The following is a 21372-nucleotide window of genomic DNA, read 5'->3' on the forward strand; positions in this document are numbered from 1 at the left end:
GTGCAAATTCCCTTAGCTCCCCTGACAAATCTCTTTAAAGCATCACAGAATACAAAGGATGACAAACAGAAGACTCTAGAAAGAAAATGTTACCATCATGTTAAAAAACATAAAGATTCTTGGTTCCATACTGACCATAAACACAGTGCAAGCCTGTGGCTAAACAAGCCAGCTTTACTTGAACAGAGTAATTCAACAGGTTGACATGTGACACTGAAGCTACAGAAACCAGACAGGCATTTATCAAGCCAGCCATCTAGATTTTACTGAAGTTAATTTTACTAAAGGATATCGAGAAACAGACAACTTTAAAACCTTACTGTTCCAGTTACACTCCAATGACCTTCTCAAAACATGTTTATGGAAAGGACCTCATACATGATTCAAGTGTTGTCAAAATATGTGACGGCTCATTAAGGTGGAGTTCTGTATACACCTCTAAGAGGAACATAGCACACAACTCCTTAATCTTTTATAATTGATTAGTAAATCACACAAAGGTAGAAGCCTTCAGTTTTACTCAATTACATGAATGATGAGACACTCTTGAGGAGATATGGATTAATATTTAATGAGTTAAAACAGCTTTAATTAGAACACAGAACATTTGATTACATTCCCTATTTGTTTTCAAACTGACAAGATGCATTTTAAAAAGTAGCTTGGAGAACAGATGACAATTGGAAAAAAAGGAAATAGACTAAGTTGCCAGCACCTAAACAAGCAAGAGTGCACTCAGCTGAACCGAGCTGGTCAGGTTCATTTCAATGAAAACTGTTCCCAGGTTTTTTTGAAGGCAGCTGTTCAGTTTTTCCTTAACAACATGGGCTTAAAAGCTCCAGGTCTTCTGAAATGACTGCACTGGTCTCAAGTTCTCCTCCAGACCAAAGGAAAAAAATCCCTGGAAGTTCCAATTCATCACACCCTTCCTTACAGAGACCACAATTACAGTATTGCTAGTCAGCTGAGCCTACCCACCCTGTATGAGGTAACAAAAGTAAGGCTGCACCCAAAGGGAGTTTCAATAGGAAGTGTGACTTGCTAGTTGCTCACCACCCTTGCTGTTCTTACCTCAGAGTTTTCCTTATTTATTTTCACCCAGATAGTTGCACTGTCAAGGATGAAAACAATCTCAATATTTAGGAAAAAAACCCATGAAATTGTTCTTGAGTATATAGCTCAAGTATAGCTTCTGAGCTCTGCAGAGGAAACCAACTCTCCACATGAGTACTTGAAAAGTAGTGCCGGGCCCAAAACTGCTTTCCTGTATCATGAATAAATCTCATTTTCCAACCTTTGAAAAATTCAAAGTTTAGCAAGAGGGTGTATTACTCTATTTCTAAACTTCAAGAACACCCTTTATTAAGAAGTTACTGACCTAAATATGAACTGGTATCTGAGTTTCCAAATAAATACTTGCACAGAAACACAGAACTTCAAGCAAGCAGAAACCACAATAAATGTTTTATTGCAACAATGTCCCCATCATCAACTGAGATGGCAAAAATTAAGTTTTACATCATTTTGCGTTTTTACCTTTTTATTTATGTAAATATAAATTCAAGAGTGTAAAATAAATCCACATATAAAACACAGGAGAAACATTCTCTTTCAGTGACTCCAAAAAAAACTTACATACTGAAGAATCATGACAAGTCATCCGCTGTCCATTTTTCCAAGTATACAGGCATGAAAGAAAGCAGAAATTTATTCCCCAAAAGCATCCTGTATAAAGTCCTTAAAGTATTTAAGTAATATTTAGTAATCTCATACTCTTGAGTTTATGGATGTAGATTCCAAGAAAAGGAGAGACAAGAAACATCTCACACTTCAGATTATTTAAACTCCATCTAAAATAATCCGTTTAAAACAAGATTATGTTCAATTCTTATAGCTGAAGCATCACAATTACTTTATTAATATCACTGGTTTGGAAAACTTTATTAGTTTTTCTTGCCTTTAAAATAAAGTCAGAATATTTATTCCAAATAGTTTTGTTTACTTATACTGTAAATCTATTGCGGAAAGTAACTCCACATGCTGGTACAACAGGCCTTCATGAATTTCCACTTAAACATTACTATGATGTACCTTAAAAAACAGGGACTACAGCATAAAATGCACCATAAAGAATCAAGTGTCATGGGATTATGGTATTATCTTCCTTCTCAGATGCAACAAAATGCTTATATATTTTGAAGTCAACATTGGACTGTTAGACCATGTGAATATTGGCTCGTTATAAATACTTGGACTAGGAACGTTTATTGTTTCAGAAATATGTAACTATTTTTATTGTTATTACACAAGAAAATTGTTACCAGTATTATAAAACGTATTGTGCAGGATATTTCAAGAGGAATGTTTTTCACTGGGTCCAACGGGCATGTGTTTCCGACGACTGTGGCTTTTAATGCGTATCATGGCAAGTTCTTAATAAACAGTGTTTTGCCCCTCATGGTTACTTTACAACAGAATGAAGAAATTAAGATGGTAAAAGCAAACAAAGTTATGAGAACTGCAAGTAACTCCACAACTAGAAGAGGAAAAAAATCATAGAAGGATTTAAATCAGCACTATTGTGGGTCCCCACAGTTGCACTGCTACTCTTAGGTTTCCAGGAGATGCATATGATTTTATAAATACTTTTGTGCTAAGAGCCATGCTCAGAAACAAAATATAGGCTAGCACAAGTCTACCTTTTTGAAGATGCATGTTAAGTATAAAATTCACTTACTAAAGTGCATTTGCTGAACAAACTCTAACTTCTACTATTATAGCTATCCCAATAAGCAATACAAACTAAACTTTGTTGAAATTCTACCTCTACTTAAAAGCAGTAAATATAGATGACTGAAATCTAAATTACAATCTTGTATTACCAAACATTACTCAATGCTGTGAGCTGTAGAAATAAACAAAATGTACTGTCCCAAGCTTCCCACAAATGAGGAAGTGCCTCTAGTTAGAAATACTGAAAGTGTAGAATGGAGTTAAATATAAGCAGAGCTGAAGTAAGCATTGCTTTCTTATTCAATATGATGTTTCTTTAAGGCTCTGAGAGAAGCTGTTACTTTTCTCAAGATCTTTTGGCAAAAGATAAATGCAGAAATAGGAGGGTCGTCTGACATTTCAGAACTTGTATTTTCATATTTCATTAAAGCCCGCTCATTCAGTGTCTGTATACATTTATTGCACTTGTGTTGTTGGAATACATCTATACCAACATAGTAATAATGATTGCAACAAAGCCGTAGTAAAATAAACTTTAAAAGGGTCTGATTCTGACATTAGAGGATAAGTGTCTGCATGTTTAAAATGTTCCCCTAATAATTACATACAAATTGTTCATCAAGTCAGATGCACATTTTTAACAATTATTTAGCATATATAAAATTTCACTCATCCTTTTATCAATACAAATCTGTTAGGGATCAAAAAAGACTTACCATGCAAAATATTGATTAGTGCTGCATAATGGAATATATATTTCTATCAGAGTTAAAACAGCATTTTCAAAATTTAAAGAAAAATAGATTTTTAAAAAGGGATTCTACTGTTGAATGCAAGTCTTCCTTGTAGCAAAGACCGGATAGACACAAGTTATGATTTATCGCTGTACTTCAGTCTTGATGAAAAACTAATAATAATTTGTCCACCTACTTAATAAATGCTACATTTTCAAGAATAAAGGAACTATCAGTAGGCATTATTTCTACTTAAAACAAGTTATTTCTCTCTGTAATAGGTCAAGTATGCTTTTAAAGATTCAGGTAATGGTAGACTCATAATTTTCTCTCTCAACAGATTTCGAGGAGGCTCTTCGGGCTTCAAGGTCTCACTGTGATCTTTATCCTCCTCCTCTTTGTTATCATCTTCCATTCTTTCATCTTCTTCACTATCTAGAGGCTGAGGAATGAGCTGATTACCAACAAACACATAGGTGTTAATCCTGCGTCTACGACATCTCCTGCGTTTTCGTTTCGGAGGAGCCTTCTGAGTAATACCCTTGGCTTTCATCTCCTCATTTATGAAGTTTCTAAGGGTGCGTCTGATATATATTCGAGCTAGGTCCTGCAGATTCCTAACAGCACATGGAGCTAAAATGAAAGAAAAGTAAGTTTACTAAGTGAAATTTCCCTCTAGCAAAAAAAAACCACAGATGCACGGCAGTAAGACTAATGTTCAAGAACAATTGAAATTTTAGTCCATGATACAATATGCAAATGAAACAAGGGTAGAGTCACCTTGACAAACCCTGTGGCACAATCCAAGAAATTAAGAGGTCTTTTGACAGATGTGCAAGGTAAGTAGTAAGCACAAATATAAGAAAGCATACAACAAATACTGTCACCTTTTAGCACCTGGCATGTCTTGGGACCGACTGCTGGCAGTGTTAAGATACTGCTGCTGGAAAACAATTTCTACCCCTACGTCACATTTGTTTAGGCAAGTTCCTTTCTTCTGCCTTTTTCTTCCACTCACTATGCTTTTCCCTACTTCCTACTGAAACCAACTGATGAGGGAGGGTCATGTCAACTTCACAGCTGATCAACCACGTAAGTCACCCATATCTTTACAGCAGAAAAGGAATCAAAATTACTGAAGCCCTGAAGAAAAAATAAAAGCAAGTAACAAAAAGCCAAAAGCCACGTATTTTCCAATGACAGATAGGCAGGTGATGACTAAGTATTGCTGGGCTGGTGGATGCCTGCCCTTGATGAGCTACGGCTGGCTAATTCCATGGAAAACAATAACAAAAAAAGCACACCAACCAAAACTGAAGCATGTTCAACTTACTTTCTTGTTATCTTTCTTCCTATATGAAATAGCATAAAATTAATGGTGACTACACAGCAGGAAAGAAGGTAGTGAAGAAGTAAGTTTGATAATTACACTTCCAATATTGCATTCAGCTTAGAAAACACTCAGCGTATTTCAAACAAAATCTGCTGTTTCATACACTGACTTCAGTTGCATGCTAGTTGCTCATATCTGAGACAGAAAGAATGTTTATGACTGATAATACTGATTTTAGCTGATGCCAACAGAAATAAAAATCCCCAAGCCCCATTTGTTTAATATAAAACCAACTCAAAATTCATGAACAAAACCCTAACCATACAAAACACATTTACAAGATCAGGCTAAACAAGCCGTGATTGCAGATTTATGCCAATCATAGTAAATGCAAACACAAGGTATATAAAGTTGAAGTAATGGACTAGCAAGCATTCATCCCATATACAGAATTGTGTAAGACAGACTTCATAAAATCAGAAGAAGAAAAAAATTATTTCTTTCAAAAAAGGATGGAATAAAATTTTCAAAACACTGAGTCCTGAAAAAGGTGTAAAAGCAGTAAGCTCTCAGCTTTCTTATCCTGTAAGATAGTATTAAACAACCATACTCTTTTTAGTGGTAGTTATGATTGATTTGATATTCTATTTGATTTTGAAGACAACAGAATCTAAAATGTTTAGACAAAATAAGCTCCTCACAGTCACATCCCAGATCGTAAGCTGTAACTGGTAAGTACCAACAATTCATAAAGGAAGTCAAGGCCTAAAGCTCCTGCACTTCTGTTCAGGAATCCCAGACACTCACACAGATAGCATAAAGAAAATGAGCTTTTAGAAAGCTTCAGACTTGCTGCATTTTTGAAAAAAAAAATAAAAATCTTGGTAGTAGGACAGATAGTTAGAAGTCCTACAGCGAGACAGTCAGAAAGCTTTCCTATGCAAGGTAATATAAAATCTGTTTGAATACAGAACTACTCAGAAGGACACCTAGGGAAGATGTCAAACCACAGGAGTAGCCTTAAGTTCCACTGATATTCATGAATTTAAGCCAAATTGACCAAGAAATCCAACTCACTTTTGTTTTGATTAGTGATCTCAAACTTGCTTGATGTTTGTAAACATAGTAAAATTGAACTGAATCTAAGAAGTTTCAGCTTTTCTCCGTTATGATTATATAAAAAAGAGAATTAGACTTCAATAAAAAAATCTATCACTGTGACATATCAGTGAGGTATTGGGCTCATGATCAGAGTTTTTAGCATCTACAGTACGCTGTGGGTCAACACAAGTCTACTTCCCACACTAAGTTAAGCATGAAGCTATACAATCATGTTAACATCTTGCTCAAACGTAAAACTTTGTTGAGATGCAGAGAAACTTTACCAACGCTAGTGGTGCTTGATATTTATCACATAGCTTACAGTCTACCCACCACAGAGTTCATCCTTGCTTCCAACATGCCACACAGGTGTAACCACTCTAGTGTTTAATAAGCCATCTTAAATCATTTACATGTAACATGAGAATCTGAATGCGACTTACTGCCAATCTGTCTTAGTTTCTCTCCTAAAAGCATTCATCAAGCTATTCACATAGTGGATTTTTTTTTTTGAATGAGAGGAACAGGATGCAATTTTTTGATGTTTAATGTCCACTTCTTCCCAACTGTCTAGCAGCAGTGAACTGTGTCTTAACCAATAACTAAGATGGTAAAAAGATCCTATTAGCAACACCTCTGTAGTTCTCTGTGAGATTCTACTTTGAGAATGACTGGCTTACAGATATTTTACTAAGTCCTACGTACATATGAGAGTTATAACTGTAGTCTACATATAACATTACATATGTGTCAGAAGGCATTCAAGGGTTGTCCAAGTATGGCAGATTCCATGTTTACTTAGTAGTGACATCTGCAATTTCTGGCTAAAGTTTACAGCAAGGTAACATTTACTAGACTACTCTGAACTTTTTAGATAATTTAGAGCTGTGTGGATTTGAAACAAATAGGCAGTGTTACTATAAAAGAGAAATTAGATAGAATTTGTATTTCTTGAGCTTCAGATCACTACTTTTTGGGGGGTTTTGTTTGGGTTTTTGGGGGGTTTTTTGTTTGGTGTGGTTTTGGGTTTTGTGTGGTGGGGTTTTTTTGGTTGTTGTTGGTTTTGTTTTTTTTTTTTTTTTTACATACACACCCCACCCGCCCTTTTTTTTTTTTTTAAAGCTTCATGATAAAGCTAGACCAGACTGAGCAGTGGAAAGAAGCCTATCTTACCGATTTCATTTTACAATGCAAATTCAAGCCCCTAATGTGTGGGTTTTTTGTTTCTTTTAAATAGTGCCAATTTAGTAGCACATTTGCATGTCATTTTCTTCTTCTCAATAAAAAGTCGTTTTTGAAGTTATTATACTAAGCTACCTACAAGAAACACCTTATTGTACTACAGTTCAGTTCTGAATGCCACTGGTCTGCACTATTTTCATTCTGAAAATTCAGGGATGGTGGATAGAGAACACTTGAAAATTCTCTTCTGTCTTCTAGGGATTAGACTATACAAGATCATAGTAAGATCAGAAGGTTTGACAAGCCACCTCTGAATTTCACCATTAGCCATGATACAGCCTATCTATTATGGACTACATCTAAAGCAAAGAACAGAGGAAAAAAATAAACATGTATTAACACATGTATTTCAGGAAATAACTTAAGTCTTTTCAAAAAGCAAGTGTTGACACAACCAGAATTAATTATTTCTGCAAAAGAACTGATTACATAAAGGAAAGGGCCTTCTATACTTTGAACAAAAAAAAAGATAACTATAATAAGGAATTATCCTTGTCAAGCTCACACACACTCTCAAAATTAATAGCCACATCAGTAGTTATAGACAATACAACCCGATAGGACATCCTAGACTCCTGAGGGTTTATACCTGTTTCACGGTTAAAAAAATGTGCATGGAGGCAAGAAACATGTGAAGAGGACAGGGGGATTGGCTCCCTTTGGTTATATGTTAACACAACAAAACAGGAGAGAAAAACTGTTATCTTCTAGGTTCTTTGTTGCATTTAAGTTCCCACATGCTACTGAAGCTTTGTGTATTATTCTACTCCTAGCCCTGACTATTCTGACAGAAAATTTCAACTCTACACCTTTCTCTGCCACTTTTTCCACCCCTTATCATAAAATCATAGAATGGTTTGGGTTGGAAGGGACCTGATCTCCCTGCCATGGGCAGGGACACCTTCCACTAGATCAGGTTGCTCAAAGCCCCATCCAGCCTGGCCTTGAACACTTCCAGGGAGGGGGCAGCCACAACCTCTCTGGGCAACCTGTTCCAGAGTCTCACCACCCTCACAGTGAAGAATTTCTTCCTTGTATCTAATCTAAATCTACCTTCTTTCAGTTTAATACCATTACCCCTCATCCTATCACTACACTCCCTGACAGAGTCCCTCCCCATCTTTCCTGTAGGCCCCCTTTAAGTACTGGAAGGCCGCTATAAGGTCTCCCTGAAGCCTTCTCTTCTCCAGGCTGAACAACCCCAACTCTCTCACAGCCTGTCTTTGAGGTGCTCCATCCCCCCAGTCATCTTCATGGCCCTCCCCTGGACTCACTGCAACAGGTCTATGTCCTTCTTATGTTGGGGGCCCCAGAGCTGGACACAGTACTCCAGGTGGGGTCTCATGAGAGCAGAGTATAGGGGAAGAATCACCTCCCTTGACCTGCTGGTCATGCTTCTTTTGATGCAGCTCAGGACACAGTTGGCTTTCTGGTCTGCGAGTGCACATTGCTGGCTCATAGTCAGTTTTTCATCCACCAATACCCCCAAGTCCTTCTCCACAGGGCTGCTCTCAATCCACTCATTGCCCAGCTTGTATTTGTGCTTGGGATTGCTCTGACCCATGTGCAGGACCTTGCCCTTGACCTTGTTGAACTTCATGAGGTTTGCATGGTCCCACCTCTCAAGCCTGTCCAGGTCACTCTGGATGACATCCCTTCCCTCCAGCATGTTGGACGGCACCACACAGCTTGGTGTCATTGCCAAACTTGCTGAGGGTGCACTCAATCCCACTATCCATGTCACCAACACAGACGTTAAACAGCGCCGGTCCCAATGCTGACCCCTGAGGAATGGCACTCATCTCTGGTCTCCACTTACCATGCTGTCTTATCTTGGCAGACGGGCCTTCAGAGACTTTCTAAATACCTTTACTAACCTAATTCAAAGCATTGCAGCTAGAAAGCCAACCCCAATGACTAATAAAATACAGCTATGCATGACTATCAGTTGCAGACAAGACACAAGCACACTCAGCTATTAATATCCTACCATACCACAGCTGCAGTTTAGACCTGTTCCTTCCATTTCAGGGGAAAGAGAAAAAAACATTTTTCTCTGAGAGACCATCAGAAAGTTAGCACTCCTGACAGACCTTAATATTAGCTTGCTATTTTATCTATACCTTGCTAGAAACAGAGAAGCTGAACCTAAAAGGGAAAGAAATCTGGAAAAATAAGCTGGAAACACTATCATTTTAATTCAGGATATTGTTTAGCAACACAGAACATGTGCCAGAAGCAGAAAATTATATCAGCGAGCTACTGCTTTGCTGAACTATGTTCCTGTTCTATCATACCATGTCTGTATAGCATAGTCTTCCCACTTTCAAAACACCACCGGCAGGCACTACAACAACCCATCAAGCCAAAGGGAGCGAGCACAAATGACACTTACGCAGTCCCACAGTGTCATGCTTGCCATTGTCATTTCTGTTTGGTTGCACTAGTGGAGCAAATGAAACAGCAAGGATATTTTTACTTTCCCACGTGTTCTGTCCTGTTCTCAAGATCTGTGTTAGCTGCATAAAAACAAAAACAAAATAAATCAGTGGTTACAGTTTTGTCATACTCAATACTATTCAGAGATTGGTGTTCAAACACACTGCTATTTTGTCTTGCTTCAAAATTAACTTATAAAGGCTGTTTTACAAACAATATGGACTTTCATATTCCTTGAAGTATTACTTGGTTGTTACAGTACTGAATAACGCTCTTTGGCAATGGGAAGAGATGCAGCTAGAAAATTAAGGCTCCAGGTAAGTTTTGCTCTTTCTGATTTTTTTCAAAACACCACTGAATACTTTTGATTGGAAGCAACTTCTGGAGTCCTACCTCCTGCTTGAACAAGACCAACTTCAAAGTTAAATCAGGCAACTCAGAAGCTTTTCCGATGTTAAAAAAGATCTCCTAGGACTGAGATTTCCCAACATGTCTAGGCAACCTCCTATAGTGTTCAACTACTCATCATGAAAAATTGTTCTCCCTATATGTAGGCAGAATGCCCTCTTGTTGCCATTTGTAACATTCTTCTTTCAGTTTGCTGTGCACGTGCGAGGAGTGGATTCCTACCTATTAGGTAAATTCTCCACCCCTTAGGATGCCAAATCAGGAATTACATGTTCCCTTAGCTGTTTCTCTGCACACTAGTTTAACCCAGATCTTTCAGCTGCTCCTTATACTTTACATGCTCTTAGTCCCCTAACCATTTGTATATAAGGTAGAAATATTCACAGTTTTAATTTTGCTTTTAAACTGTGACTACTTTTAGGTTGGATCCCATCAATTTCAACAGACAGTATCTTAGTCCAATAAATACTGAAAAAAAGTATTTATGGAACTGAATCATGCAAGCTACATTTAAAACACTTTGGTATTTTGAGAAAGCAGATACATAATAATCCTTTTTGGAAGATAAAGTAACTAGCATGTTTATCAACAAGCATTTCAGTAATTATCTGTATTTAGGAGGACATCAACTTAAGTCACATCATCTTTCTCAATTTCCCTATTAGTAAAACAGGGAGAATAATACTTACGTTTGTAAAGCGTTTTGAGATCTAAGGATGAAAAGTGATAAAAGTGTGAAGTATTATTAAAATAATACACCTGTCAAACGTTTAATCTAACATGGAAAAGCAATACTAAAACCTGCTAGAAGTACTTTTTCCTTCCTTTTTCTCCTCCCGATATCCCACTAATCACAGCTATTTGATATACCTCTGAAATAAATTCTCTTGGTTTAGAGGGTGGTTTCTTTGTTGGAAGTACTGACTGAAAACATCTGTGTGGCAAGGATATTTCAAAGCAGTTCTGCGACTGGTATAATACACTGAAAATACTATAAATGGAGTTCTAGTTTCACTGAAGACACAGTTTTGCCACAGACTTTGTTGGAAGTGGGATATTGATGCTTTCCTACAAGTTTAAGTGAAAAAAGTTCAAGACCTCATTAAAGAGACTAGCATCTGCTTAACTGCAACAATACACTGAATCAAGATATCATTAGCTGAACATTAACTTGGTCATATATACATTTAAAAGCATTCCTTAAATATATATATTTCTCATACTAAAAGATAAAAACGGGAAATTGTCACTAAGTCACCTGATCTTCTATAGGCATTACTAAAATGCCTCCAACTTTCAATAAAATTTTCATGTAGTTTTCATGGTCTTTCTGGACTCCAGCTCCACAGTAAATCCGGTCATACTGATGACTGTCTGAGGCTATTTCCAAACAATTACCAACCACAAAGGCAGGTTCACAGAACTCAAATCTAAGGGGAAGAAAAAAAAAAAAAAACAACAAAGAAAGAGGGGACATGTTTCAAATTAGGATTTTTAAGAAAAGCCAGTCCAGATAAAGACAGAAAAATATTTTTTATATCTTCCTTTATGTAATGAAGAAAGATTATCATACATACTTTAGAAGTCTGTATTAAGGTAATATTACTTTGAAAATAATCTGGTTTCTCATGCCACATCAGGGACCACCGAAGAAAAACTCTTAAGCAGTTACAATTATGTATTATGCAAAACAGAAAAGGCCTCAAAGCATCACCAGACTTCCTAACTGCAAGCAAATAGATTTGTCTAAAGAAACCTTACAAGCCATAGAGTAAAAGTGCCTTTAAAATAGTACATGTATCAACAATGTGTGATATCCAGGCTGTTGAATAAATATTAAAACAGTTCATTTCCTAACAGCCCCCCTTCATTTTTTTGAATTAGGCTTTCCAAAGACTCATTTCCCTCTACCTCCCAATCTTCCACCTTGAGCCCAATCCACTTTTCCCCAAAAAATAAATTTAATGGAAAAGTCCATCATTTTTTTTGACCACACACAAGCAAGAAAGGAAAAAAATTCTCAGAAACATCTGTTCTAATTTCATCAGCAAATGAAAGCTATACAACTGCTTTTAAGCAGACCTAAGTTTATAACAGAAGTTGCAAGGTCTGTAAGTACTCTTTGTCACTGCATAAAATACCAAAGGAAAGATGTACAGGATAGAGCTTTATTGTCAAGGCTGCACATATCCTCCATTACACTGATATTTTCTGTTATTTTTCAAATCACTGTAGCACCTTACTGCTTCAGCTGTTAATACCATAATAAAAGTAATTTACCTTTTTTGTAAAAAAATTCCTTCAGCAACTAACTTTTCGTTTCCCCCAAGCACTTAAAAATTAAGAAGAGAGGTTACAAAGTAGCTCATAAAAAGGATTTATGGTTTTCTTTGAAAAAATACTAAGTAAAACCTAAAACCTTGTTGTTGCATGAAATAGTTCATAAACTCCATCTGGCAGTATCAGAACTCAGTGTATCTCAAACTTCATCCAGAAGGAATGAATTTTTCTAAAAACTTCTTCAAATACATGTAGCCATTTTATGAACTTTACAGCTGATTGTCATTGGAAAAGAACTTTTTTTACTTGGCTAGCAGTAGCAAATCCCAGTACAACACCTGACAAAATTCAAATCAATATTTCTTCAGTTACAGTGAAGCTTGGCAGCTTTCACTGCTTAGGGATACTGCCTGTAAGGCTTGGCTGACTTTCCTATCTACAGCACTGCCATTAAGAAATCAGCATTCCATTAAACTGAAGTTTTTGCTCAAAGTATATTTCTCACCGACACACCCCCCCCCCCCCCCCCCCCCCCAAGATGGGATGCTTGGTCTTGAAAATAATGCAATGCTTCCTTCGACTAGTCACAGACAGATCCCAGAATACTTTACCAACTATTGCATAGCTCATGTTATATGTAGCCAACAGTCCGTAATGGTGTTTCCTCATCCAAATCTAGAGGAAAAACTTAAAACTACAAGCAACACTGGTAGATTAAAAAGAAAAGGGAGAGGGAGTGGGGAATGACTGCCTTCTGGCACACAACTGGGCAGCTAGCCCAGCCTGAACTGTGGTTGAAGTCATTTCAGATTAACACAAAGATCTAGAAATACATTAGGTAAGGTTAAAATGCTGGGAAGAAAATTAAATCCAATGCACTGACCATTTTGCTGAAGAAGCAATCTCATTTCATAGGCACTTGGTTTATTGTGTAGTTTTTTACATTCACTGAAGGTCAATCAGGCAGTTCATGATACAGTTTTCATTTCAGGTTGCCTACAGTTTAAGTCAAGCATCACTACATCAATTTAATTTTAAAGTTTGAGCAAAGTACCTTTGTGGGCTTCAAAAATACAAGGGGGAGGCAGAGAGACAGAGAATACGGTACTTTTCTAAAATGCAGTTTTAAATCTTGAGACAGTCCCTAGTTCCAGAAAAACTAAGGCAGCTTGCCTGCCTAACCTGGCAGCTTCCACAACTTCTTCTGGTCTTCTCAGAATCCTCCTCTAAAAGCTGGCAAACTGATTACCAGATACTCCTTCATCTACTAGAAACCACCCTAAAGGTCATGAAGCCACTGGTCACACCCTCTTAAACCAAGTGGATCACTAAACTCTCTAAGGAATCAAAAATACAAGACAAAACAAAACCCCACAAAACATTCCCCAGACACAAAATACTCTATACATCAGCTGTGAATGAAAATCCACAGTGGTCTTTACAAATACAGTAAAAGACAATTTCTCATTTAGCTCCACAGCTTGTAACCAGAAGGCCACAAAGTGCAAACGAAGACACAGAAGCAACTTCCCCTTACACCTGTAATAATGAGATGGGTTAAGCTCTTAGAGACCAACTCTGTCTATAGGCATTTTAAATTGGCTGGACTTGTGTTCTACAGTTTTGTGTAGACATGAGGCTTATGACCAAAACAGCAAGTTATTTATTAGTCCATTTACTTCAAAAAATACTTTTCCCCCCCACATATCTTCACTTAGCTTCGACACAATTTGTCAACAGCTGGAGTTTCCTGAAAGACCAATTTCCCACTGCAAACCTAGACACCGTATGGACTAGGTTGTAATTCCTGAAGACTCTTTAGTCCATGTCAGGTGAAAACCAAGCAGGTCTAACTCAGCTCACCTGAGCATGCAATGGTAACACCCAGCTGGCCTTCACTGGTATTTTAGCTGCCTGCTCCACTTAGGAAGCTACATATGGCAATTCCTTAACTACCTGTTACCCAGAAAGCTGAAAGTAGAAGAAATGGGAGGAAAAGGTGGTAAACTGTCTCTGGTCATAGCAATATTTGAGTTCAAAGGCCAACCCTCTTCATTCATCCTTCCCACAGAACTGATTTGTGTTATGGTACAAGCAATGACAGAATACCTGAAATAAAGGCATACAGACTTCGGAAGTAGAGCATTATGGGCTTTTTAAACCTAGTTAAGTTGTACAACGGTGAACCTTACTCCTCCACACTCTCACATAAAGTAAAGCTCAGCAGTGATGCAACAAGACTCTGCCTACTCCCGGAATCCTCAGCTGATTCCACTTTCACAAAAAAATACACACACCTCTGAATCAGAAAGAGCTGATAAATGCATGTACCATGTTCTTGTATTTACCTAACCCCATCAATTTGTGAGGCCCTTCCAACAGAGACTAAAGTATAATTTTGAGTATTTGTTCTAACTTGCCCAAATAATTTTCAAAATAAACAAAGTTAAGTTCAGTTTTATTCAAGTACAGAAGACTCAATTTGATCAGGAAATGTTCTAAAACAAATACAAAGGTTCTGCAAATACAAGGGAGCAAGTGATTTTAAGAGTACCTACCAAAAGCATCGCAAGCCTGTTAGTCTTACAGTGTCAAAGTAGTATCAACTACATTGTTTTACAATGGTACCTGACCTAATCAAACCCAAATTCTTTTAGTCCTAATCATCACTATATCCAACAAGTTTATTTCATTCCTATTGCCTTTGGGATATCAAACCAGATCAGAAATTCAATTTCCTTCTGTGTTACACTGTGCTATCTTTTATTAGATTAATGGCACTACCGAAAATAAGTGATTTATTGCTTTAACATGCAGTATTAACTATCACATAATATACCTATCAAGATGAGGTAATATTTCTTTTTTTTTTTTTTTTTTTTTTTTAGTTTCTGAATTGACATGTAACTAAGAAATGCTAAGTGGTTTTTGCCATTTGTGCACCTCTACCAAATGGCCAGGGTGGCCTTGCAGAGCATTATGTAGGTAACACAAAAAAACCCTCTTATTTCACACATCAGAAGCCAAAAAAGGCAAAAATAAAGTGCTGGAACAATCTGGAGACTTTTAATCCCATTAAGTTCTTCAGCTGAATCTGCTCTCTTGATTACAAGAGAATCAACAGCCATCAGAACAGAAATTAAGAGTTCCCATTATAGATAACATAGCAACAGAAAATTTGTTTAAACAAGCACTTGCCATAGGACAAATTTAAGCACAGAGAGATCACATTTAGCAATGGCCCAAGATAATCAAGCAGCTTCAAGCACATAAAACATCTGTTGACCTGATTCTGCCCTTCCATCTTTTGCATTTTTGTAATCTATCCCTCAAGGATGGGCATTTCAAGTTCATTCTCATCACAGCCACAGTACTTTTTTTCCAGCTAAATGTAAAAAAAAATTCTGTAGAATTTAAAGTGCATTTCTATCTTTGCTGCAGCAACTTAAGGAAACTATCAATAGATTGTTACTGCCTATGTTCTTTTAAGCAAGATTCCCCATAGATATCAACTCAATGAAGTATTACTATTGTAATAAAGTGAACATCCATTAAAAAACACATTTATAGCAAAGAACTAAGATTAAAGTTTGTTGCTCCTGTATCCATATCCACCAATCTAGTATTTGTGTGATAGCAAGATAATAATAAAAAAATAAGAGAGCATAGTACAATGACCTTTCCTAATAACATGTTTGGTTTTTTTAACAAGGGGATTCATTGGATGGTCATACCATTAATACCTACCCACAGAACCTACCCTTTAATTACTTCCAACTCTGAAGATGTACAGGATGCTTCTTGGGCTAAGCTCTTCTATCTATACAACCTTCATGAATGCAGGATTTCATCCTGATGTCTCTTGAAGACTTGAAGATGAAACTAGATGGAAGTAGGCATGTTTTGTTTTTTGGTGGGTTTTTTTTTGTTTTTTTTTTGTTTTTTTAGTAGTATACATACCTGATTCTTTAAAAAGGAACAAGTTCAATAAAATTGGGGATAAAAGTCAAGTAATTTGAAGGAAAAACAACCGTCAACATCCACAGGCTTGTGTTTGAAGGAAACATGTTACAAGATGCTTAAAATAAAAGCAATACTGAGGAACCACTTAAACCTGTCTTTTGCTAAGAGAAAAATTAATTAGTTCTTAAAACTAGCATCACTCCAGCTACATTTTATACCTCTCAGCTACTACATTCATACCAGGCTATCACCTAATAGTACACTTCTGTCTATCCATATATTTACTAACCAGACTCAAATCTCAGCTTGCTGCTCAACACCACTTACAGGAAGAAAACCTATTTCAGTACAAATTTAATATACTGTTCTCCCATCCACATTCATTTCCTTTAGTCAGTCAACTCAAACCCTCCAAAAAGCCTGAAATCTCATTCAGTACCATCAAGCTGCTCCAATTAATTCCCCTCTAGTATGAAATATATTTAAATTTATTTAAATTTAGGGCACAAAGAATGACTCTTCAACTTTAATGATGTATAAGAAAAGGCTGGCAAGTTGTTAACACTCGCCATTTGAACTACAGTAACACTACATTGGAACAAAGACTTCAAAAGCATTGCAAGGCAAATTTCACACTCTTCATGAAAAAAAACAGGTTTTAATACATATCCCAAAACAGAATAGTAAATCCAGCATAAGAACTCATGAAATTAACTTTATATCAAACTTCCCTTAAAACATCAAATACACTAATAACCAGACATTGAAATGAATCTGCAGTATGTGTAGACTCTGAAAAAGTATGATAAAACATTAAACTATTTTTGCTACTGTGACAAGGAAATAATACTCACTTTTGTTCTATACTAATATACTGCTGACCATATTTTCAGCAAAAGGACTTCTCAGGACAGAGAAAGAAGGAAAGAAAAAAATCAGTTCGGGCAGTCTGGTTAAGAAGTTTCTTACTCTTTTCACCAACAAAAAACTGGCCTATCTTTTTAAAACACAGCTACAGCAGCTGAAAAGTAAGTGTTTCCTGTGGTTATTTTAAGACACAGACTGAAAAGCTACACATAATTTAATCCAGGAAGTTCTGACTCCTTTCTCCATTTGCATCAAAGACACAACACTCTCAGAGCTTCTCCTATGTCAAACATAAGAATTTCGTAAATCAGTAATCCTACTTCAAGTACTCCTAGAACCTGTTTAAACACTAACGCATTCACTGAAAGAAACCTCGAAAAGCTTCCAGATCATTTAGTCGATTTTTCAGGCTTTAAACTGACATAAGACTTCTCTTCTTTGAAAACCACAGATGACGGTCAATACTCACATGGCTTTGTGTGATGTAACATGCCACAACACATAACAGAATGACAATTTCTATGCTTCATTAGCCTTTCTCATTTCACTCTACTGCAAGTGTTTTAGAACTAATATCAATCAGATTTAAAGGTACTACTTGTATATTTCAGTAAAAGGTTTTCCTATTTGTTTCTCCATAAATACTTCCTATGTTATGTCCTGTCAGTCTATTTAAGATTAAAACACTAGCTAAGTAACTTAAAACCTGCATCAGTTAACACGGGAAAATAATTTTTAAAGAGTGTTAATTCTTTTCCTATTAAGTGAGACAATAGCAGGGCAAAATGGCAATTTCTTTACACTTTTTTTGTATTTTTTTCCCCTCAATTGTTCATTCCATTTCATCTAAACATTTTTTTTCAAGCTCTCTGAACATGTCTTTGGTTCATGCATATTCATGGATTGCTAGCATGTTTTGTTGACAAGTTACACATATTTTACCTATTAGTATTATTGTTATTTGTGAGACCCTCTGCATGTACACTACAAATATTAAATAAAAACAAATAAAAATACGAAATCTTTGACAACAAAATCTACCATGACTACTTTTAAGTCCCCTGCACCCAATTACAGTAACAGTAATTTTAATCAGCATTAGAGTAATAGCCAAAAGTGATGATGTAAAACTTTTATTCAGTAATTTTGTCCTGAACATTTTTTCAGCCCCCAGGCAATGCTACAGGGACAGTAAGAAACTTGTATCTCTACTTCACTTGTATTTGTCATCTCCCATTTTTCAATAAAATTGTCTTGGTTCTTCTATTATATAACCTCTGCTATCTTGTTTATAATTTCTGATGTTCTCATCAGTTTCACTGAAGTGGACCAAAACACATTACTCTTAATTACTTCTGAAGAAAAATTCAAACACTGGTTCTTAAAAATACTTATGACTAATCTTACTTTCCCTTCAACACTGGTTTATAAAATTTTAAACTTCATTATGTACTACATCTAAATGTTGGTGGTAAAATAAAGAATTATACTGAAGGAATACTTTTTATCAATTCCATGGTGAATTTTAAGAAAAGTGGATGAGGAGGTGAGAAAAAAAAAATTTCTGTCACTTCTGTTTATTGTCAGGGCCCTAATACATCCATGGATAGGAGTCTGGAAAACAACTTACTGGTTTAACAAAAACAGAAGAGTATTTGCTTTCTTTTCTTACTGAAGCAGAAAAATGGTTTTATAGGTTGAAATTGTTGTATTTTATACTGCGGTTTTTGTGAAACAACAGACTTCGTAGGAACAGTGCACTGAGCATTGTTATCACTTGCTTTAATGCAACAAACGTTCTAAATAATATCCAAACTTGTAGCAATGAAAGACTTCCAAAGAAATGCAGTGTCCACCATGGAATTTCTTTCTTTATTTCTAAAAGGTATTTATGTGTGGTTCTGAGAGGGCAAGAGTATGTATTTCTCCTGGTATCATATACTCAAAAACTTCAGGTTTAGTTCCTTTCTAGATATGAGTAGATTCAACTGTCATTTTTGGAGCCTTCTGGTTTACGAGGTGTAGAATTTGAAACAGTACTCTTTAATATCTGTAAAAAAAAAGGGATATTCCGAAAGCCTATTTTCCTTTCCTTTTTAACATAACCTCTGGTATCAAAGAATCCCATTGGAATTTTTGTAGTCTCTGTGTTGTTCCGGTTAGACTAAATCTCAGTAAGAATTCATTCAGCACTAAAAAAAAAAAATACATTATTTGAAACTAGGACTAAGTTATCAGTAAGATTTAAACCAAGAAAGCCATCAGTGAGTTTTGGAGAGACAGTCTGCTTTTCCTGGTTAGATTTTTTTACTGCAATCATTAACCAGCTGCACAGGCAGGCAGGAGCTTTGTTTTCTTTGTGTATAAGGAACTTCCTGTTTCAAATCTGTTTAAACGAAAGAGAGTGAACCTTCAGAGTCCTAGCAGAAGCCCTGAATTGCGATGAAATAAAATATTCTGTTGGAAGATTAAGCTTACTGTTTTTTAATGACAACACAATCTACTACAGGACTTCAGGAAGAAGTTTCACCCGTAACAGTTATCCCACAAGTAGTACTAGGGTTCTTGTCACTTACCATTGAAGTGGTTTCTTTTGATCCTGAGAAGGGTTGGTGATTTTCTTTCACAGCAGGGACTTCACCAGCTTACCCACGTTTGGTTTTTGATAGGGTGCTAGGAGATGGGCAACCTAGCCTTGCCCTGTGGCTCTCTCTCCAAGCTGGATATTCTAGGTCTAGAAGTTGACTGGGAGCAGAAAAGACAACACATTCCCCTTCAATAAACAGGTGAAGCGGGGCCTGGTACTTGCACATATGTGTTTTAGATAGAGCCTTCTTAAGGAATGATTTTTTTTTTCCCCCTTAATTGGCATGCATTCCCTGAAGGTTTTAAGATCGAAAGAGAGCCTTATACATATTTCAGACTCAAGAGAACTTTTAGTCTACACCTAAAATCTTTGCACCTCAACCATGACACTTTCAGATGCTTTCAGATGGAACTCCTTTCCTTCTACCGGCAAACATGTTGTCAACTAAAATCAAGGCAGCAGTTTACCTCTCAGAATGAACAACTCCACCTCCATTTAGAGGAAAACTATTTTTATAGATTGGTGGAATATGGATACAGATACAAATGATTACTGGAATTATTTGTCCTTCTGAAACTGGTATCTGAAAAGGTTTTCCTCCGATGAACAGTTCAAGAGGCCGAAACTGAGAGAAGTCCAGACACCAGAAGTAGACAACCCTCCCTTTGGGCAGAGAGAATGTCTCAAATCCTTCTGGACATGCTATTTTTACATTGCTTCCAGTCTTTGGTCAAGCACCTACCCCAAAAAAGTAAGTTTTTAATTACATTTCAACAACATTCTTATCAGGAATCAAGAAAAAAAGTTGTATTACACCACAACACTGGATCATTCCCCCATAAAAATGGCATCAAAGCAGTATTTCATCTTGCTTTATCAGGCAAAAACCCACCTAAACCATCATGACTCAGCTCCACACAAAAGTCAGATACAAAGCCAATGGCCTATTGCTCCAAACAAAGGAGCACCACAAAGGATTTATTTAGGATCAAGGTTGATGCTCTCCAAGTACCTACCCATAAGGTTAAAACCCTGGGTTTTTGTTTCAAAATGAGATTGCTTAAAATATTCAGAACAGACTGAAGAACATTATACGCTAACAAAAGAACGCAGGGAAGTAGCAATGCAAAGTTTTACAGAATTTCCCATCCACGTAACTCTTAATGCCAGGAAAACAGATCGTGGTCTCTGTGCTCCTTCTGTCCCCCACATGCCTCATTAGAGATTGCTGGCAAGTGTAAAGTATTTTTCCCCCATCAAACACACACACCCACTCAGACAATTAACTTCTTTCGTACCAGTCTGCCACATAAAATCTATTTTCAAACAGTAAGGACGCCTGCTAGGTATACACCAGTGTTCAACAGTAGACAGACACCGCACACCTTTTTCTTGGGTGGTCTTTCGTCCAAATACTAAGCTGACCAAATCAGTAGTTAAGTTCAGATGCCACAGTCCGCACAATTTTGGGTAAATATCTTTCACTTATAAATGAAGATGCAGGAAAAAGTTACTGAAACAAGAATCAAAACCAGACTTACTGACCCAAAGCACATTACTTTGAAAGGCAGATTAAAATTTAAGACATGCTGTAGAAATTCGCTCGTATTAGAAAGAATATAGAAGGACCCCATCACAGAAAACCCCACACACCATCTTTATTAACTACATTAAAACACAGATTA

The 21372-nt window shown here is 36.6% G+C and overlaps 1 protein-coding gene across 10 annotated transcripts in view; it reads right to left on the reverse strand.

The window, feature by feature from the left end:
- Window positions 1–1435: 1435 nt before the first annotated feature.
- PCMTD1 (protein-L-isoaspartate (D-aspartate) O-methyltransferase domain containing 1) overlaps window positions 1436–21372 on the reverse strand; it is a 46685-nt gene continuing 26748 nt past the window's right edge. For 9 of the 10 annotated variants that reach the window (XM_074880910.1, XM_074880975.1, XM_074880984.1 and 6 more), the window contains 4 exons: window positions 11249–11420; window positions 10680–10700; window positions 9539–9662; window positions 1436–4100 (listed from right to left, as the gene is read on the reverse strand). In XM_074880910.1, the coding sequence (XP_074737011.1) occupies window positions 3730–4100; window positions 9539–9662; window positions 10680–10700; window positions 11249–11420 (688 nt within the window). In that variant the 3' untranslated portion in view covers window positions 1436–3729. The remainder of the gene's footprint in view (window positions 4101–9538; window positions 9663–10679; window positions 10701–11248; window positions 11421–21372) is intronic. The other variant, XM_074880993.1, reaches the window with a different exon arrangement.

The sequence above is a fragment of the Strix uralensis genome, chromosome 1 (genome assembly GCF_047716275.1).
Source record: "Strix uralensis isolate ZFMK-TIS-50842 chromosome 1, bStrUra1, whole genome shotgun sequence".
NCBI classification, from domain to species: Eukaryota; Metazoa; Chordata; class Aves; order Strigiformes; family Strigidae; genus Strix; species Strix uralensis.